Source organism: Cetorhinus maximus, chromosome 23 (genome assembly GCF_964194155.1).
Source record: "Cetorhinus maximus chromosome 23, sCetMax3.hap1.1, whole genome shotgun sequence".
Lineage (NCBI taxonomy): Eukaryota > Metazoa > Chordata > Chondrichthyes > Lamniformes > Cetorhinidae > Cetorhinus > Cetorhinus maximus.
The window spans coordinates 17,482,770-17,502,006 of record NC_135901.1 but is presented as its reverse complement, the minus strand read 5'-3'; the positions used below and the strand labels follow the sequence as shown (position 1 = coordinate 17,502,006).

General features: G+C 44.4%; 1 protein-coding gene and 1 gene segment (V, D, J or C); one reads left to right on the top strand and one right to left on the bottom strand.

Moving 5' to 3' along the window:
* The window catches only part of LOC144697096 (uncharacterized), a 470,203-nt gene that overhangs the window by 13,254 nt on the left and 437,712 nt on the right, over positions 1-19,237 (top strand). The window lies entirely within an intron of this gene.
* Positions 11,097-11,504, bottom strand: LOC144697858 (T cell receptor alpha variable 38-2/delta variable 8-like). The segment is given in 1 exon segment: positions 11,097-11,504. A coding segment is annotated over 1 exon segment (408 nt).

Below are 19,237 nucleotides of genomic sequence, written 5' to 3'. Positions count from 1 at the left end.
CTAGCCAAGGCTGAGATAGACAGATTTTTAATAAGGAAGGGAATCAAGGACCATGGGGAAAGGCAGGAAAGTGTATTTGAGGATGATCAGATCAGCCACGATCTCATTGAAGGGCAGAACAGAATTTATGGGCCGAATTCTGCTCCTATGTCTTATGGTCAATGTGAAAACCTTCAGCTGCAATGAGCAGCTCAGCCCTTTTTTTAACCTGTAAAGATCACTGAACATCACCTTTTTGGCCTGAGTCGTGATTTATACCCTTGAAAATATCCTTAATGTTTCTTTGCTGTCTCAAGCTCGCATCTTTCACAGTTTTGAGATTATATGTGTTTTATCTTATATGTTGTATGTTTTCGTAACATCTTGCGAAAGTGATACCATGCCATTGTCTCGTTACGTGGAATTAACTAAACATGGTGAACCATTAACTCATCCAGGAATTATACCATTCTCTTGTGAGAGTGTGTCGCACTGTCACCTAGTCTTTGTGCACTGCCCTTTCCATGGTTTGTAGCTCATTATAGCAAACCTTTTGACACTTTTACAATCAGACCTTTGTTTTCAGTCCATTTTCTGACTATTTACCCCGGTGTCTAGAATACATCAGGCCTGTCCTTATAGAGTAATACTCCATTACACATTGTTCTTCAGCATCTCATCCTTATCTGAAAATGACCTCTAAAACCTGCCAATATTACTGATTCTTAGTCTTTTAATATGTGTAAGTGACTCTGACATTGATAAGTGTTTAAACATGTTTTAAAATTACTGGGATCTCCCTCACCTGACGTCCTTCTTTCTACATTGTAGACTGATATTTCAAACCAAAAAAAATCTTCGCGTTCATTGTGTAACAGCGGTGCACGGATCTAACTAGATCCAGGCCACCTGCAAACGTTTCCATTCTCAATGGGAGTGGCGGGTTGCCATACGTCCCCAAATAAACAGCAACCAATTGTGTCCTCACGCAAATAATGTAATAATCAGAGTGAGTCAGGAATCGATGTGGATGATTTTAGATGGTGTTGATGTGGATTGTGTTCGGGTCTGCGCGCACAGGAGTTAATTCACGTGTCAGTGCCTGAATCGCTATTATAAACAGCCCTCGACAAACAGCAGCTGTGACCCAGAAGCCTGCCGCTGTTATGGTACGAGGCTTTCACTCGTTCCCATCGCTGTGAGACTCTGTGCACAGTAATAGACCGCGATGTCAGACAGCCGCAGCCCCGACATGGTCAATCGGTACAACTTGTCTGACTGCTGGACTGTATCAGAAAACCGGCCCTGAGCGAAATCGGCCTTAAATTCAGAACCGCCACTCGTGTCCCTCTGGACTGCAAACTCGGGCTGTCTGCCTGGGTATTGTCGGTACAAGAATAAGTCATAAGAATCGTCGGTATAGGTGCAGTTTAAAGCGACATCTTCTGCCTCTGCCTGTGTGAGTGACGATTGCCGCTGAGTAACAGAATCTCAATCGCTCAGATCTGGAACACACGGTTAAGGAAAGTGGGAATCAGCGACTAAACGTTCAACTGGACTGGACTGGATCTTTTTGTGACGCTCTGATTTATGTCACATGTATTGGGATCCTCCACAAGTGGAACCATCCTCTCCACGTCCACGATATAAAAATTCTTCATCATTGTAACGACACCAATCAACTTACCCATTCGTCTTGTCGATAGTAGAGACTGAAACCCCAGCCTTTAATTTGCTTTCTGATCGATATTATTTCCCAACTCGTGCATCATCTCTGTAAATCGCCTTTCCATCGTGCTGTGTGTCCCTTCTTGTAAGGAAGAGACCAGAACTGTTGATAATGACTCTACTATGCTTTAGCCCAGGTCCGATACTTGTTTAACGTGAATTCCTTATTTTTCAAATTTAATCCTGCAGAAATTAATCCCTTTAAAAGTGTGAAGTTTCTTAGCGAGAATTGATGTCACCCAGACCACAGCGAGAACGGAGAGCCGCATTGTTACTGCTCCGGGATTCACGGGACAAAAAGTGTGTCAGAAACCGACAGAATATTGAACAATGTACGGCTGAGGGCATTGGATGAGGCTGTATTACGTCACTTCCTGATGAACATACGAGAGGAGGAGCTTAGATCGCTAGATCTGATTGGCCTGATGTCACTTCCGCAAGCCCAATCTGTTCCTCACAGAGAAATGAGGCATTTTAACTGCGCATCCTGTTGACCTGAGATATTCATCCAGAAATCCACAGATCTGTGCTAACGCTGGGGGGAGAAATATCTGCTTTTGGCTCTAATTTTAAATGGTCCAGAAATTTTAGCTTATAACTCGCACACCTAATAAAAATGAGCATTAGGAGCTTTAACGCACCTTTCTTTCCCTTGGATGCCTTTCCCTTTCGATTTGTTGTTTCTCCCCCGCTGATTCCACCCTTCACCCATAATTTCAGACATTTCCTTCAGCCAGTCTTTAGTTTGAACGTTTCAGATCATTGATACCTGTTTATATTTCAGCTCAGAACTATTCTATCCCCGCTGTCCATCGAGTTAGCTCCAGCTTTATCCGAGGTTGCAAATGAAGATTTCCTTCATTATTGAATAATCCTAACACGTCTGTGGTCACCCTGCTCTCTCCCTATATGGAATGAATGTGAAAGTACAGCAGCTCTTATCGAGAGGCAGAATTATATGATTTTCGAAGGTGACATTATTAATGAATTCAGATACTTAGAGATGGATTGGGTTTGTGACGACACTTCCTGCTGTAACCCCGCCCACAGCTTCCGTTTGCTGCCGTCCCTCTCACCCGCCTTGCCTGCCCTGTGTGATTGGACAGATTGCTGCCGCTGTTCTCTGTTTGGCACTGTTCGGATCAGCAGTTCAGCAGGGCGGAGCTCGGTATTTCTGCTCTGGCAGAGGATTTCCCGGACTGCAGGGTGACAGAGAGAAAGATTATCATCTGGAAACATACTGTACCACTCCTCATCATTAACTCACTTCTCAATACGTATTTATTTCCCAGTTAAACTCTAGTCCCCCCCCTCACTGCTGTAACCCAGGTGTTATTGTTAATGCACTGTTGATGATGTTGTTGATGTTGAGACCGTGACTATTAATAATATTAATGTCAGAATTGAGCCATCAACACACAGTAGAGTAGTCGGCTACTGAAATGACGGCTGAAGAGGGAACTAATGGACAGGGTGTATAGGGAGCAGCTGATTCCCTTAGTTGACGGGTCAGTCACAAGGGGGCATAAGTTCAAGGTGAGGGGCAGGAGGTTTAGGGGGAATGTGAGGGAAAACATTTTTACCCAGAGGGTGGTGACGGTCTGGAATGCACTGTCTGGGAGGCTGGTGGAGGCGGGTTGGCTCACATCCTTTAAAAAGTACCTGGATGAGCACTTGGCACGTCATAACATTCAAGGCTATGGGCCAAGTGCTGGTAAATGGGATTAGGTAGGTCGGTCAGTTGTTCCTCAATGGTCGGGAAACTATTGTATAATATCCTGAAAGAGAGAATCTATCTCCACTTGGAGAGCCAACGTTTTATCAGGGATAGTCAGCATAGCTTTGTCAAAGGGAGGTCATGCCTGACAAATTTTATTCACTTTTTTGAGGATGTGACCAAGTGTGTAGATGAGGGTAGTGTAGTAGATGTAGTATATATGGATTTCAGCAAAGCCTTTTACAAGGTTCAATATGGGAGGCTTATAAAGTAGGCAAATGCACATGCAGGGTAATTTGATAATGTGGATTGAAAATTGGCTTAGTTGTAGGAGACAGAGAGTGATGACAGAAGGATGCTTTAGTGACTGGAAGTCAGTGTCCAGTGGCGTGCCACAGGGATCTGTGCTGGTCCCCTATTATCCGTCATTTATATAAATGACATAAATAACTATGTGTGGTGTAGGATTAGTAAGTTTGCAGATGACACAAAGATTGGCCGGGTGGTTAACAGTGAGGTTGAGTGTCTTGGGCTACAGGAAGATATGGACGGGATGGTCAAATGGGCAGATAAGTGGCAGATGGAGTTTAACCCTGAAAAGTGTGATGTGATACACTTTGGAAGGAGTAACTTGACAAGGAAGTATTCAGTGAATGGCATGACAGTAGGAAGTTCTGAGGAACAAAGGGACCTTGGCTTGTGTGTACATAGATCTCTGAAGGCGGAGGGGTATGTTAGTAGAGTGGTGAAAAAGGCATATGGGACACTTGCCTTTATCAATCGAGGCATAGATTACAAAAGCAGGGAGGTCATGTTGGAGTTTTGTAGAACCTTGGTGAGGCCACAGCTGGAGTACTGTGTGCAGTTCTGATCGCCACATTATAATAAGGTTGTGATTGCACTGTTAGCGGGGAGGAGGGGGGTGGGTGGGGTGGATGAAGAGGAGATTCACCAGGATGTTGCCTGGGATGAAACATTAAGTTATGAAGAGACGTTGGATAGACTTGGGTTGTTTTCGCTGGAGCAGAGAAGACTGAGGGGCGACCTGATCGAGTTGTACAAGATTATGAGGGACATGGACAGGGTGGATAGGGAGCAGCTGTTCCCCTGAGTTGAAGGGTCAGTCACAAGGGGACATACGTTCAAGGTGAGAGTAGGAGGGTTAGGGGGGATGTGAGGAAAAACATTTTTACCCAGAGGTTGGTGACGGTCTGGAATGCGCTGCCTGGGAGTGTGGTGGAGGCAAATTGCCTCGCATCCTTTAGAAAGTACCTGGATGATTACTTGGCTCGTCATAACATTCAAGGTTATTGGCCAAGTGCTGATCATTGTGATTAGGTAGGGAGGTCAGGTGGTTCTCACGTGTCGGTGCAGACTCGATGGGCCGAAGGGCCGCTTCTGCACTGGGTGATTCTGTGATTAAGGAAACATTCTGAAACTAAATGGTCAGTGGGGGAACTCTTACTTGGTGTTTGTGTTACAGATCACAGTCACTACCTGGTGAACTCTGCTCATTTTGTATAAATTGCCTCTGACCAGCAACACACTCTGATCAAATAAACGCTGTGAACAGGCCGAGGTCAAAGACTACAGCAAATGGACAGGAGCGATGGGGAAGAGTTGTTCAATAATACAGGAAGACACAGAAACTGCATCAAAATCCAAAAATTAAATAATAGTGATCAAATAGATTTTTGAAGGTCGATTTTAGTAAAAATGCGAGTTAAAATTAATTAATATAACTCTGCAAGTGATTCTCACTTCCTTTTTTTGAGTGTTGTGTTTTTTTATGATGTTTCAGGAAGGTCCCTATGACTCTCATTGTGGAGGCTTTCTCCGATTGGTTCTCTTTCTCTGATTGGTTCTCTTTCTGTCTCTGACTTTCTCAATGTCTCTTTGTGCCTATCTCTGCCTCTCTGGTGAGTCAATCAAGCCTTGATATAAGATTCCTCGGCGCTGTAAAACACATGGAAATTAATACAAGTAACTCAGGGGGTGAATACAGAGTTTGAAAAATTCGACAAACACAGGGTTGCACTTTCAGGCAAATGAGTGAAAATCTTTCATAGTGGTGATCAGGCTGATGACTGACTTCGGCGCCTCGACCACTGGTCCTCTCTGAACAGGAAGCCAGTTTCCGTCAGGGTCTCGTCAATAAATTCCCGATTGTTGTTTCCGGCAAATTACGGGTGTCCAGTTGAACGGACAGAATCTGTGAGAATCGCGGAGACAGAGTCCTTGTAATCCCATCATCAACCCAATCCAGGAAAAAGGATTGAAATAAAGAGAAGGAAGTTTAAATAAATAAGCTTTACCGGCCTCCCTGAAAACAAGGGGCCAACTAAATTTTACCCCTGAAATCAAATCTCACTCGGAAAGAGAAACCGCCGTTTACAGACTCAGGGTGTCAGCAAGCACGTTCCACCCTAAGGGAGCACCTTTCCAGTGCAGTCGCTGCTGTGATTTGAGAAACACGAATTACACAGAGGGCAATGGGAATGTTTAACTCTCTGCCAGAAAGGGTTGTCACTCTGACCCTTGTAGTGGATTGAAGGGATTTGAGTGTCCAGGTATTTCCCAGATACTTTGAAGTTGTGGCCAATAATAACCAAAACATTCGGTCACGAAAAGATGGACTGATCTTTCCCTGTCTCTCTCCCTCTGTCTATCTCTCTCTCTCATTGTGATAACCTTTTACTTCGGACTACGCAGTGACATTGGACCATGAAATACAATGATTTACAGGCACCCATCTCTAAGTCCCTTTTGTAATTGATCTATCGATTCTTGCCCTATATATACTTTTGTTTGCAGTAACGTGTCGCGGCGCCAAAATATTTCCTGTAATCCCCAGCTGTCACCTGTCAGAGCGATGAACTGACGCTTGCTAAATTTTCTCCAAAGAGAATGCCCTGGATCGCCATCCAGTGGAATCTCGTGTGTAAGACAACGACTCTCAATTTATTCTCGAATATTGCTGCATGATATTGCTGCATTATAATGGTTTTTATAGCTTTTGTTTTATTATTACTGTAAGTTCACTCTTTTAATTGTTATGCTTCTGCTACATTTACTGATTAGCATTCTTTCCCTGATTATTTGCCTGTTTTCTGACGTGCCTACGTCATTAAGGCAGTACATGTTCATTTGCATAAATAGATTAATTTCTTGTTCATAAATTCATAAATCCGCAACAGATGATGCTGTGATTGTTTATTTCGGAAGGATGGAAAGCATGCGAGCACCCTAATCATTAAAGAAAGGTGTTAATCAAAATTCAGGATGCCAAGTAGAGACCAACATGGGAAACAGGAGCTGTAGTCGACCTGTCGGGCCTTCAGGCCTGCTCCGCCATTCAATAAGGTCATGGCTGATCTGACTGTAACCTCCCACCTACCCCGGGTTACCTTTCACTCCCTTGTTTATCAAAAGTCGATCTACCTCTACTCTGAAAACATTCGGAGACTTCACTTCGCCTGCCCTTTGAGGAAGGGACTTCCAAAGACTCACTAATTTCTGAGAGAAAAAGAATCTTCTCATCTCTGCCTTAAATGGGAGACCCTTTATTTTTAAACAGTGACCCCTGGTTCTAGATTCTCCCACAAGAAGAAAGATCCTTTCCATATGTCATTTATTTTTTGTGCAGAGGATTAATCTGTATGTTATGTTATTGTAAATCATAAAAATACATTCATTCCATTAAATTACTCGGATGATGAATTACATTTTTTGCTGAATTGTCTTGTATTACTCTCGCTTCTAAAGCGCGTGTCCTGATTTTCTCACCAGTCCCCATGTTGAGTGAGTTCTAGTACAATCTCCTCACCTCCTTGCCTCCCCGTGTTTTACCGCATTGCACTACACAGCAGCATCTGAGAACTGAACCGAGTGAACGGTGAGAGTGGCAGGGCCTTTCTCACGGTCCACAGATACTTTAAATATTTTCTGAACTCTTTCCTCACTGAATATGGTGACGAGATGCTCGGGAGCTCGATTGGAGAATTGCCGGTACAGGAATATAAGTTCATTTGCAGCGAAAGTAGAGTTATGGTGAAGCAAAATGATTGTCCTTGCATTCCTGATAAACCAGCATCTGATTTTTTTTAACCTAGCGACAAGGAGTAGCTGTCAAAACAAGAATGGAATTAACATAATGACATGTACAAGGAAAATTAAACAACGTGCTTGTAGAAATAGGTAGAATAAACTGATCAATCCACCCATCCACCAATCCGCCCTGCGTCCACCTGAGCTAACGGTTCTGTAAGAACAGCCCTAATTATCAGCTACAGGAGCTGCACTTCTGAGAGCTTTCATTGCCAATGTTGGCAAATCGATATTCCGGGTCAGTTCGGAGCTATTTATCGTATAAATGGCGGTCTGGAGTTAAACACGCCGGTTTGGAGGCGATGGCGCGGTGGTATTCGTGCTGTGTTGGTGATGTCGAGAACCCAGGTTAATGTTTTGGGGACCCGAGTTCACATCTCCACCACGGCAGATGGCAGAATATGAATTCAATTGAAAGTCTAATGATGACCATGTCCAACAGCGCCACCATGAAAACATTGCCGGTTTTTGTGAAAACTCATCTGGTTCACTAATGTCGTTTAGGGAAGGAAATCTTCCGCCTTTGCCTGACCTACATGTGATTCTAGAGCCAGCAATGTGGTTGACTCTTAAATACGCTTTGAACAACGGCAGTTTAGGAATGGGTAGCCAATGCTGTCCTAGCCAGTAATGCCCACATCCCACGATTTAAAAAAAAAATCCAAATACTGCTTTTCTGTGGATTTGGGCAAGGATAAGTGCGTTAAATAAACCTGTCTCTTGTGCTTCTCTGCAACCCGGGATCAAACCGTTCCCGTTGGCAAAGGCACAAAAGGAAGCTGATTGAAGCTGCAAATGCTCGCTGAGGTTTTTGTACGGGGTTCTTGCTGTGATATAACACTGTGCTTCACTGCGCAGTAATACACCGCCCCGTCCTCCACACTCAGTTCGCTTATGTTGAGGTAACCGTTCTTTTGAGACTTGTCAGCCGCCGCCAGATATCGTCCTGAAACTGTCTCTTTCTTCAGTGCTAAGACATTGGTAATAATCCATCTTGGTGGCTGTGCCGTTTGCTGCCGATACCATTGCATGTACTGCATGTCCCGATCTGTATTTTCACAGTCTAACTGCACCGAACCCCCTTCTGACACCATTATTGTAACCGGGGCTTGAGTTACTGGATCTGCGCATAGTCCGCCTGTGAGGTAGAGGAATGAAATATCAAGCGGTTTAACAGTGTTATTCTAAATTTGTTTGTAGCTGTGTGAGTTTCTGGAACCTCCTATCCATCCAACTGTCCATCATTTGGATATTTCTGATCGTTAATTGTATTACTTACTCGCGCAATCTCTGTATAATAATCTACTATTTTGCCTTGATTAACTAAATCCAGTACTTACTGTCCAACAGCACCGCCAGTATTATCAGAAACATGTCTGAGTGAATCTCGCTCGATGAATGTGAATGGAATGAGCCAAGGATTGAGAAGGAGAGAGCGAAACCAGGCTCTGTTCAGCTCATTGTTCCACCCATACGCTGCAGGGGGCCAGGCTCATTGTGACCTCACTCAGGAAATCTTCCCTATTGGCTTTGGCGTTTCCACCACGTGACTTAGTGACGCCCTGCTTGAGCTTGGCGCCCTCCGCTGGTGAATTCGGCTCAACCCGTGTTCGGATGCGGCCGTTGATTGGACCCAGGGTTTAAAGAAATGCATATCAAGCCACCAATGTTCCCCAAAAGTATAAATTGGAGCTGTTTAGACACAGCCTTTGTTGCAGCTGATGTTTATGTTGGGACGTGATGTTAAATCTGTAGAAATCATCGCTGGGTTTGGAGAAAGTGCGGACGCTGTACATCAGATTGGTAGCACAGATGAGGAATATTTATGCGAACAGACGAGGGGAACATGGATTCTTGTCCTCGTAACAAAGAAGGCAGAAGGGAGACTCGAATGATGTGCTAGAAATTGTCCTTTATTGAGAGTAGGTCGCAATTTTTTCCATCATCAGAAGATACAATAACCCAATCATTTAGATTTTCATGAAAACAATGGAGGTGGAATGATCCGTTTTATTTATTACATTGTATGTGTTGCCACCTGGAATACGGTGCCTGAAATGATGGGGGAAGAAGATTCAGTCGTAAATTTCAATACGGAATTGTTATAAGTTGAAAAGTGAAAACAACGTGGAAAATGTGAGGTGTGAAAAGCGATTGGGATGGGTCTTTCAAATAGACACAGATACGGTAAGCGGAGTCCTCATTCAGTCCCCTAACTCTCTATGATTCTGCTCCCTTCCTGCCCCTCCCGCGCTATTTGTTCTCAATCATTTGATGTGTGAACAGGTGCAGGATGCTCACAGGCATCTGGAGCTTCAACCGTCGCTATTTCCGCTCCAACACTTCCGGCTGCAGCTGATCACCGCCGCGCACTTTTATCAGTTTTCAACCTGCTGCATCCCCGACCACAGCTTCCGTTTGTTCCTCTCCTCTGACCCGAATTTGTCAGAGACAGTTTTATCTTTAATTGATCTGAGTTTTTGATCTTTAAATGACCTGAGAGGCAGTTTGATCTCTAATAGATCCGACGAAAGTTTAATCTTTAGTTGATCTGAGATATATTTCGATGAATAATTGATCTGAGGGGCAGTTTTATCTCCTATTGATCTCAGGAACAGTTTGATATTCAATGGATCTGAGAGACAGTTTGATCTCTAATTGATCATGGGAGACAGTTTGATCCCTAACTCATCTGAGAGACAGTTTGACCTTTAATTGATCTCTCTATAGACACGTATCTCTCTGTGTATGTATGGTTCTTCATGTCCTTGTAAGCCTGTGCACGTGTGTTTGAGTTTGTGCACTTCAGAGTGCGTGTTTGATTTTGTGTGTGCATCTGGACGTGCTTTTATGTATTTCTCTGTGTGTTCGTCTCTGCATGAGTCTGGACACCCACATACAGATACCACATAGACCCACCTATGCCGTCATACATTTTCCAATGCCGTGTGAGAAGCTTCTCCTGCCCACAGCCGGGTTCTATGAGCCATTCGCTGAAGAATTGTCACCCCAAACACAGTTGAATTAGGTCAGAAATTTCCATCTCTTTGTGCTAATTCAGGACATGTGATTAATGGGCCACATCACCTCCAGGAATTACTTCACTTTTAAACTTAATGAAAAAAAGGAACGAATAACTCAAGAGAGAGGAGAGAGTGAGATCGGAGGAAAGTGATATCGAGAGAAAAAGGGTGACCCAGAGAGAAACAAGTAGACAAAGCGAAAGGAGAAAGGGGAAGAGAGAGAGAAAAAGAGGTGGTGGTGGTGGGAGAGAGAGAAATTAAGTGTAAGACTGAGATACACAGGGGGGATATTTCCTTTGAGCTGTCTGTGACAGTGACATGCCAGACAGTACTGGAAACTACATGTGCAGTGAATAGCGACATCTTGAAATTTAAAACACAGTATACGGTTAAGTAACCCATTAATCCTTGCCCAGTAATCTCATTTAAGAAACTGAAATCCGACTCTTCTATTCTGAGCTGATGGGAGATTCCCTGTGGGAATCTCTTCTCCAGAAAATAACAACCCTATACAGACTATGACCAGGCGGGCATTGCTCTAATTACAGGCAGTGTTGCTGTTTTTGTACGGGGCAGGCACGGAGCTGTGCAGCTGTGGGTCTCAGAGCGCAGTAATACAGGGCTCCATCTGACAACTCCGCCATAGGAATTCTCAGCCAAACCGCGCTCCCCTCTGTGCTCAGCTCTGCTGTGTAACTCTGCTTGGCCAAGTCGGCTGGAGAGGTACTGTATGTGGTGATACGCAGCACGTTCACTGGACTCTGACCGGGAAATTGCCGATACCAGTAAAGGTAAGGGTCAGTATCCGCTGTTGTAAAAGTGCAGTTCAGTGTGGCCGGATTACCTTCCCTCACGGTTCTCAGCGGATTGTCTTGATGCACAGAATCGTCGCCAACGCTGTCGGCTGGAAGAGAAATTGAACAGGTACAAATGTCACTAATCGGACCCATTACTGATTTTTGTGTATTTTGTAATCTGATTCCACATGTACTTACACAGCACAGAGAGGTCCAAAACCAGACTCACAACACGGGGAGATACATCATTGTCTGCGAGTGGCCATTTGGGCCAGAGACCCCTTCTCCACCACCCACGCAGCAGACTGAGCTATTTAAACCTGTCACACACATAGACAGGAAATGACTCCGCAACACGTCATGTCCGTTTGTGACAATGTCACATCATCACGGAAAACGAGTTGCTCTAGTTACTGTCTGTGCAGCAACATCTCAAATGGTTAAATGAAGATTCTTCAGGTTATTAATTACAGGAAAAATATAAGATCCTTACTTTCTTCGAACATTTTAATCGCAAAGTACATATTAATGTTAGCTTAGAGGGAGCGAGAGGAAATCGTAGTAGAGGGTTCACTGTAACCAGTGAACGGTGCAGTTATCCGTCTTTCTTACTGATATAGTTAATGGCATGCAGCAGTGCATTTTGCATAGACAGTTCTGATCTATCCTGAACGTTCCACAGTAACGGTGAATAATTTTTCTAATCACCAACAATGGCGGAAATTGAGCAGAGAGTGAATAATGTCAGTTCTTCGGGATAAATGCCGCCCCTGGTCTCTCTTTAACTTTCCTTATGAGCTTATGTCATCGACTCCTACGACAATGGGGGATATTGTGACCATTCAAACACACATTTTGTCAGTTTGTGGTACCTAGGTGCCAATCCTTTGACAGTGTTGGGAACATCCCGGTTGGGGGTGAGGGCGCGTTCTCCCCACTTGTCTGAATGAGTGCAGCTCCCACAACGCTCAAGAAGCTTGACACCATCCAGGAAAAAAACAGACCGCTTGATTGGCGCCTGATCCACAAAAATTCACACCCTCCACCACTTACGCACACACGATATGAGATGAAAACCGATCATCAGATTATCAATGGGATCATCTCCAGCGTCTGTTCGTGGGAAAATGCATCAATGCTGAATGTCGAGCCTTGTATAACACTTACCAGGACATCAAGCAGTTGGATTGAAGTTTGGAAATTCACAGCTTCAGCTTGCAGATTTTTCCCTTTATGATCTGCACCATGAAGAGCAAAACATAACTCACATTCGCAAACATTCACTTTCATTTTTTTCCCATTCTACTGGCGCCAGTGCCACTGATCTTTGAGCAAAGGCGCCCCGCTCTCCATATCGTACCCGCCTCTGTGTTTCCCTATTAAAATGCTACTTTGTTGTTTATGTCTTTCTGTGAAGGCCTTTCTCATTAGTAACTGTACTCGCATATTTTGTTATTCATAAAAATCATTTTAAAAAGAGTACAATCATTCATTTATTCTAATTACATGTAAGAGATATCATCACGAATGAGGGTCCGAGGTGAGACCACCCCACTGTTCACAATATCCCCTAACGCGCTGATCTGTCGATCGACGTTCTGACTGTTTTTGCATAGCTTCAGTCAGCTCTGTATCTCTGTGGGTCTCAGCGCGCAGTAATACACCGCGGAGTCCCTCAGCTGTGCCTTAGAGACTTCCAGCGGGACGGTTCGGCTAGATTCATCGAGCTTGGCTGAAAATCGGTCCTCTGGAAAACCCTCTGTTTTCCCGCTGTATCTGCTCCTCTGCAACAAGTACTCCAAGGAACCGCTGGGATGCTGGCGGTACCAGAACAGGTAACCAACGTCGCTGTTTGTAACTGTGTAATTGCAGAACAACTGAAGATCATCTCCTTCAATTACTGAGACTTCAGCCGGTGTCTGTGAAACGGAGTCTCCTCCACAATGTCCTGTAAGAGACCCCGGAGATATTAAATTAAACAATCTCACTTCACTCTGTGTCTCATCCATTAACAGTCGGTTACCCCCAAAACAACGCCTGAGAATTACATTCGAAGTCTTACACAGAAATATCTTCACCATAGCGTAGAATGCAAGGGGAAATTTCTTCGTCTAATGAATAGAATGTCTTTTGATGAACCTTCAGCGCCATCTTCACCAGCACTTGTGCTGTGAAAGACAAACTCTAAATGATCCGCACTCTAATTAGTCATGGATTTTTGAAGTAAAAATTAGATCCAGGGTAGAGGATTCCCTCTGCCTAACATTTCTCTTTATGTGTTCCACTCTCATTCACTAGCGCGCGTCTGTGTGTGGGTATGGGTGTGGGGGGTTTGTGCGAGTGTGAACAGGATTGGGGGAGGGGCTGGGGGATTTAGGAGCACGTCCAGTTTCCAACAGAGTGTCCAGGATTAAGTTTAGGAGCGATCCGAATTGCTTTCTGCACTTCTGATCAATATGTGCATATTTCTGTTCTCTGCGGACTGACCGATTAAATGCAACGTACAACGCAGGTGTGAAAGGCAGAGTTAATTAACTTCGGAACTCACCCGTGAGGAGAGCCACAGCTGTAACGATTGAGTAAAATGTAACAGTCAACATTTTCACGGAGAGATGATGGCGAAATTGAGAGGGCTGATTTCACCTAAAAAAAAATTCTCGTCAAGGCATAGCGGGAGCCTGTGTAATATCCGGCCTCTTTGCCCATTGGTTCGTTCCTGACGCCTCTGACGGCAGCTGACATCCAATCAATTGTCACATGCTTTACGCTTCAAGTCATCCAATCAGCTCGCAACGCTTTTGTTCTCCGATTAATGACATCAGAGTGGCGAGCAGGAAAGGGAAAGAAAGTGAAATTGAAATTCTCATGCAGCGCAAAGTGCAGCTCCCTTTGAAATTGAGTATTCTTGGGTCTGTCCCAGTGAGTGCAAGACGAAAAGTAACACCGACGTTATTCTCTCACAACAGCCAACTCTACGTGAAGTAGTATTTGTTAATATATTTACTCGCCCATGAACAGATTCAGTCCGTGAGGCGGGAGAAGCGAAAGGAAATATTTAATTTTGTCAGTGCCAGAGGCTCCAATTAATATTGCTGCTCACAGAACACGGGGCGCTAGCAAACTGTTATAGGATCCCTGAGCTGTGTGCCTGACAGGGAATGCACATTGAGAAAATCAAGACTGTTAAAATCGTATTGAGGCTCCTCGGGGTGGAACAGGATGTATGGAGAAATGTTGAATTTTATGGCATTTTCTGTAATCGTCAGTTCCGAATGTTTTGCACTTGGGCTGTATGCCTGACATGGAACGTACATGGTAACTATCGAGAGTATTGCAATTGCATTGAGGCACCTCAGAGTGGAGCAGTCTGTTGGAAGAAAGGCTGAATTTCATGGCATTTTCTGTCATTCAATTCGAAATGCTTCGTCAAGTATTTTTGCAACTTTTATCAAGAAAGTATATATTTGAAAAGTAAAAATATACCGACTCACAGGCTGTATACAGGATGTCATGGGTTTGTTTATAATTCCTTATCGCCCAGGGTGCAGAAACCAGTCATCCAGCCAGACTGGACTTTAGATGCTGGTTTCGATTATCTCTTTTATTCACAACCAAGTCTCCAGATGTGGATCAGTTAAGGGATGTCAGGGCGCCTTGCCGCTTTTTGCACAGGCTGACTGAGCTCCTGTATCAATGTGAGCCACAGGATAAAGTGATACACGGCTGCGTCAGAGGCAAGGCCCCTTTGAAAAGGGACTTTGAATGGGGGCGTTACACTTTCTTTGTCCAAGGGAGCAGGAAATCTGTCCGGGAAATCTGGGCAGGCACCCCGCAGCTCCCGTGCCATATCTCTTCAATATTTATCTCAGAGCCTCCCCTGGATGTTGACTGAAGCAGAAGAGAGAGAGAGAGCAGAAAGTACCTGTTTGTGGAGTAACTGCAGTTCAGTATGATGGCCTGCCCTTCCTGAACCATTAATTCAGGCGGGTCCTGAGGGACTGAGCCAAGGGCATTCGTTCCTGTAGCATGAACATGGGAAGTCTCGGAATTCAGGACTTAACATAACACATGCAGCAAATACTGTCCAAATGTACTTAAAATCACCAGGCATTGGGAACAGTAAGGAATATGGGGAAAACTTGGTGTCTGCTTTAGATTTCGGACGGATGCATCATCATCATTTTCGGAATGTTGATCGTTTTAATCCGACATTAAAGAGCACACTTAGATCAGGAGCAAGTTTCACTTCTTGGGAGAGCAGAGGTTGGATTCTGGGACAGGACATGCGGATCTCTCATAACTGACAACCAGTTGATCACCAATCAGTGTTGGTTGTGTCTAATTACTGCAAGATATCCTCAGACTATGTCTCTCTCTCTCTCTCTCTCTGTCTCTCTCCCCATCTCTCTCTCCCCTCTCTCTACCTCTCTGTCTTGTTCTCTTCTTTCCAGGCCTCCTTCTGCACAGTTTTACCCTGTCGTCACCTTTTCTCTTACTCTCTCTGTCGTTCTGTCATTGAGATGAAAAGTGAATGTATTATTGTAGCCAATGTGTCCCATTAAGGATTATCATTTTGATGCAATGGATAACATGAGGCGCACCCAGGACTGCACTGGTTGTCATTTTTGGAGAGTTTTGTTTAATATTCATGTACGAATTAATGGAACTGAAAAATCTTCAACACGTGATTAGAGGGAGTTATCCTCTATGTTATACGACCCTCAAGCAGCGCATTGGAAACAAAAACATTGCTGAAGGCAGACAAGCAGACACACACACTGAAAAACACCGAGGGCAGACACACATACACACACACATACACAGACACACACACACACACACAGATTCTGACACACACAGAGACTCCGACACAAACACACACACAAATACAAACGTGCGCATGCACGCACACACACACACATACACACATGCACATGGACACACCCCCCCCACCCCCCCGCACCCCCCAACACACAAACCCACAGACTCAGACACATACGCACAAGCAACACGGACACAAACAGACTCAGACACACACGCACACAGACACAAACACACACACGCAACATGGACACATACAGACTCAGGCACAGAAAATCACATAGGCACATACACACAGACCCCCCCCCCCCCCCCACACACACACACACACCACACACACACACACACACACACACACACACACATGCACATGGCCCAACCCTCCCCACACCCCCACGCTCATAGACTCAGACACACACACGCAGACTCAAACACACACGCACACACACACACACACACGCACGCACGGAATAGAATACACCCACTCAAACGTTCACACCAACGCACAAAAGTACATTCAGGAACACAAAGTAACGCACGTACAGATACATGAGCATAAACACAAAACGCCACACAATGGTTCATGCATTGTGAAGATCAGTATTGTATTTTCATTTGCAAACTTTTTGGCGCGAATAAGGAACAGACTCCAAATTCCAATTCAAAACTTGCCTTCACCCTATCCGTCAGAACTGTGTAATTCTATTCCCAACAAGGTAGCCAATTCTTGCGGCTCATTTGACAAGCGGCACCCGCTCGTCCTCAGTCACAAGTTGTACATTTGTTTCTTTTCTCACATGTGAGATACAATCGGCAGAGCCGCGCTCCCTCAGTGCGTTCTACCTGATGTTGAGTTGAGCTGAAAGATACGGGCCCTTGAGGAGATAAATCTCACGTTGTTTAGACAGAATCTCGCCCACACCGTGTTTTCTTTGAACAGTTTCGACCTGTTAAATTGTAGCAGAGAAACCTAATAGTTGATGTTGTTCTTATTTCAATGCAACTCGCTGATTCTTCGAACTAGGAACAACGATCACAAAGGGGGCCATAAACTGACTGAATACTACTTTGATCTAAATTAGACAAACACAAGTGACCATGTGCATCGAATGGGGAGTGTTTGACTGATTTGAGCAGAATGGGAGGTTGGGATCATCGAATGGGATGTGATCCTGGAGTGAGCTGCTCGATAATAAATATTTATAAGATGTTATTCAGATAAAATTAAGAAATAACAATATTAACATTAAATATCGCTTCAACTTGCAATCGATGCCTTTATTTCCACTCTTTCTTTATTAATCGCGTTTTAAAATAAAGCACCTGTGCGGTGTTCTTGGACTGTCAGAAGTTGGAATCAGCAGAGTTCACACGTCACATACTGACTGCCTATCACGACAAGATACCACTCCTGCCTTATTCCCGTTCACATGTCCTTTCGGAACCAGGGACGCAATTCCATGCGTTTTGTCTCATCCATCCTGTAACCTTTCCCAAAATTATGAGAACATAATTCCCTCTTCCACACAATGGGAAGTATATTCCACACTGAAGTGACTCTGTATGTATGTGTGTGTCTGAAAAAACAACTTCCGATACCAATCCTAAAATGACCTATTTTACAACGAAATTGTACCTGTGGCTTTTATTTCCAACTTTCAACTTTATGTAATATTACGGGTTATGCGTTTAATTCATTACAACCTGACATTCCCCTGGTACCATTGCACGAAGGCGGCATTGGAACGGAATGTGCCCCATTAATATATTTTGCTATTTGACCATCTGCCCCTGTTCGGCAAAACCGCTCACAGATTCCATTTGTTTTTTCCCCCCTCCCCTGTGCTTTTCGATAGATCAGTGTTGTTGTTGCAATTTGGCATTGCTTGAATCAGCAGAACAATGGGACGGGGGTACATATTTTTTAATTGGAAAACCATACTTTTTTCCTAAAATATCTGAAATAACATTATAAAACATTTCAAAATGGCCATCACAAAAAGTGAAATCATATTCCACTTTTCCACATGGGTCATGAGGTGCTTCAAGACAATCAATGAACATTACAAACATTTCAAGATGGTCATTACACACAGTCGAAAAGTCCAATGGTATTCAAGTAATCAACATTGATAATGTTGCACTCTGAGGTGATTCAACACAATTGTGGTGCATGTACCATTCACTACACACATTCATTGTGTGTCATGCAGCCCGAGGGGTCTATACAATTAACAACCTCTCAATGCAATATTGCAGAAAGGTCTTAGACAGCGACCTTTCCCCATTGCGCCTTCCCGGCGGCTGCCCCAAACTTTAGTGCGTCCCTCAGCACATAGTCCTGAACCGTGGAATGTGCCAGGCTGCAACGCTCGGTCGGGGACAACTCTTTGCAATGAAAGGACAACAGCTTTCGGGCAGGCCAAAGAGCGGCTTTCACTGAGTTGATGATCCTACAGCTACAGTTGATGATTGCCTTGGTGTGTGTCCCTGGGAACAGCCCGTACAGCATAGAGCCATGTGTCACAGAGCACAGGAGATACATATATATTTTTCTGACAGAGGGTTTCGCGCACTGCAGAAGAACAGACAGAGAACGTTGTCCCGCACAGCTGCCCATCATTGCATTACTTCTCAGTAAGTATTACTTCCCCGGGGGGTGGGGTTGGGAGGAGGGGGGGGGGTGGGTGGGGTGGGGGGGCGGGGAGGTGGAGGGATTCACAACCCTGCTGACTGTACAACTCTTCATTCTTATTAGTGCTGTGATGCTGGCGATGGTGCCAGCGGGTGATGTTCGCACATCTTTCCCAGATAAGATTAATGGGGATTGTACCATTTATCTCTTATCCTCATGAGTTAAGGCAGGAAAGTGAGGCGACAAATTGTTCAATGTTCTATTTTTTTAACCTTCTACGAGGGTCACAGTGGGGGATTTATATCCTGTTTCTTGTTGGGAGATATTCCTCTGCTGAGCAAGAACTGGAGAACCCAGTGTGGGTTTTTGTACAGGATCCGCTCTATCTCTGAAGCACTGTGGGGTCCATAGCGCAGAAATACCCGGTGGA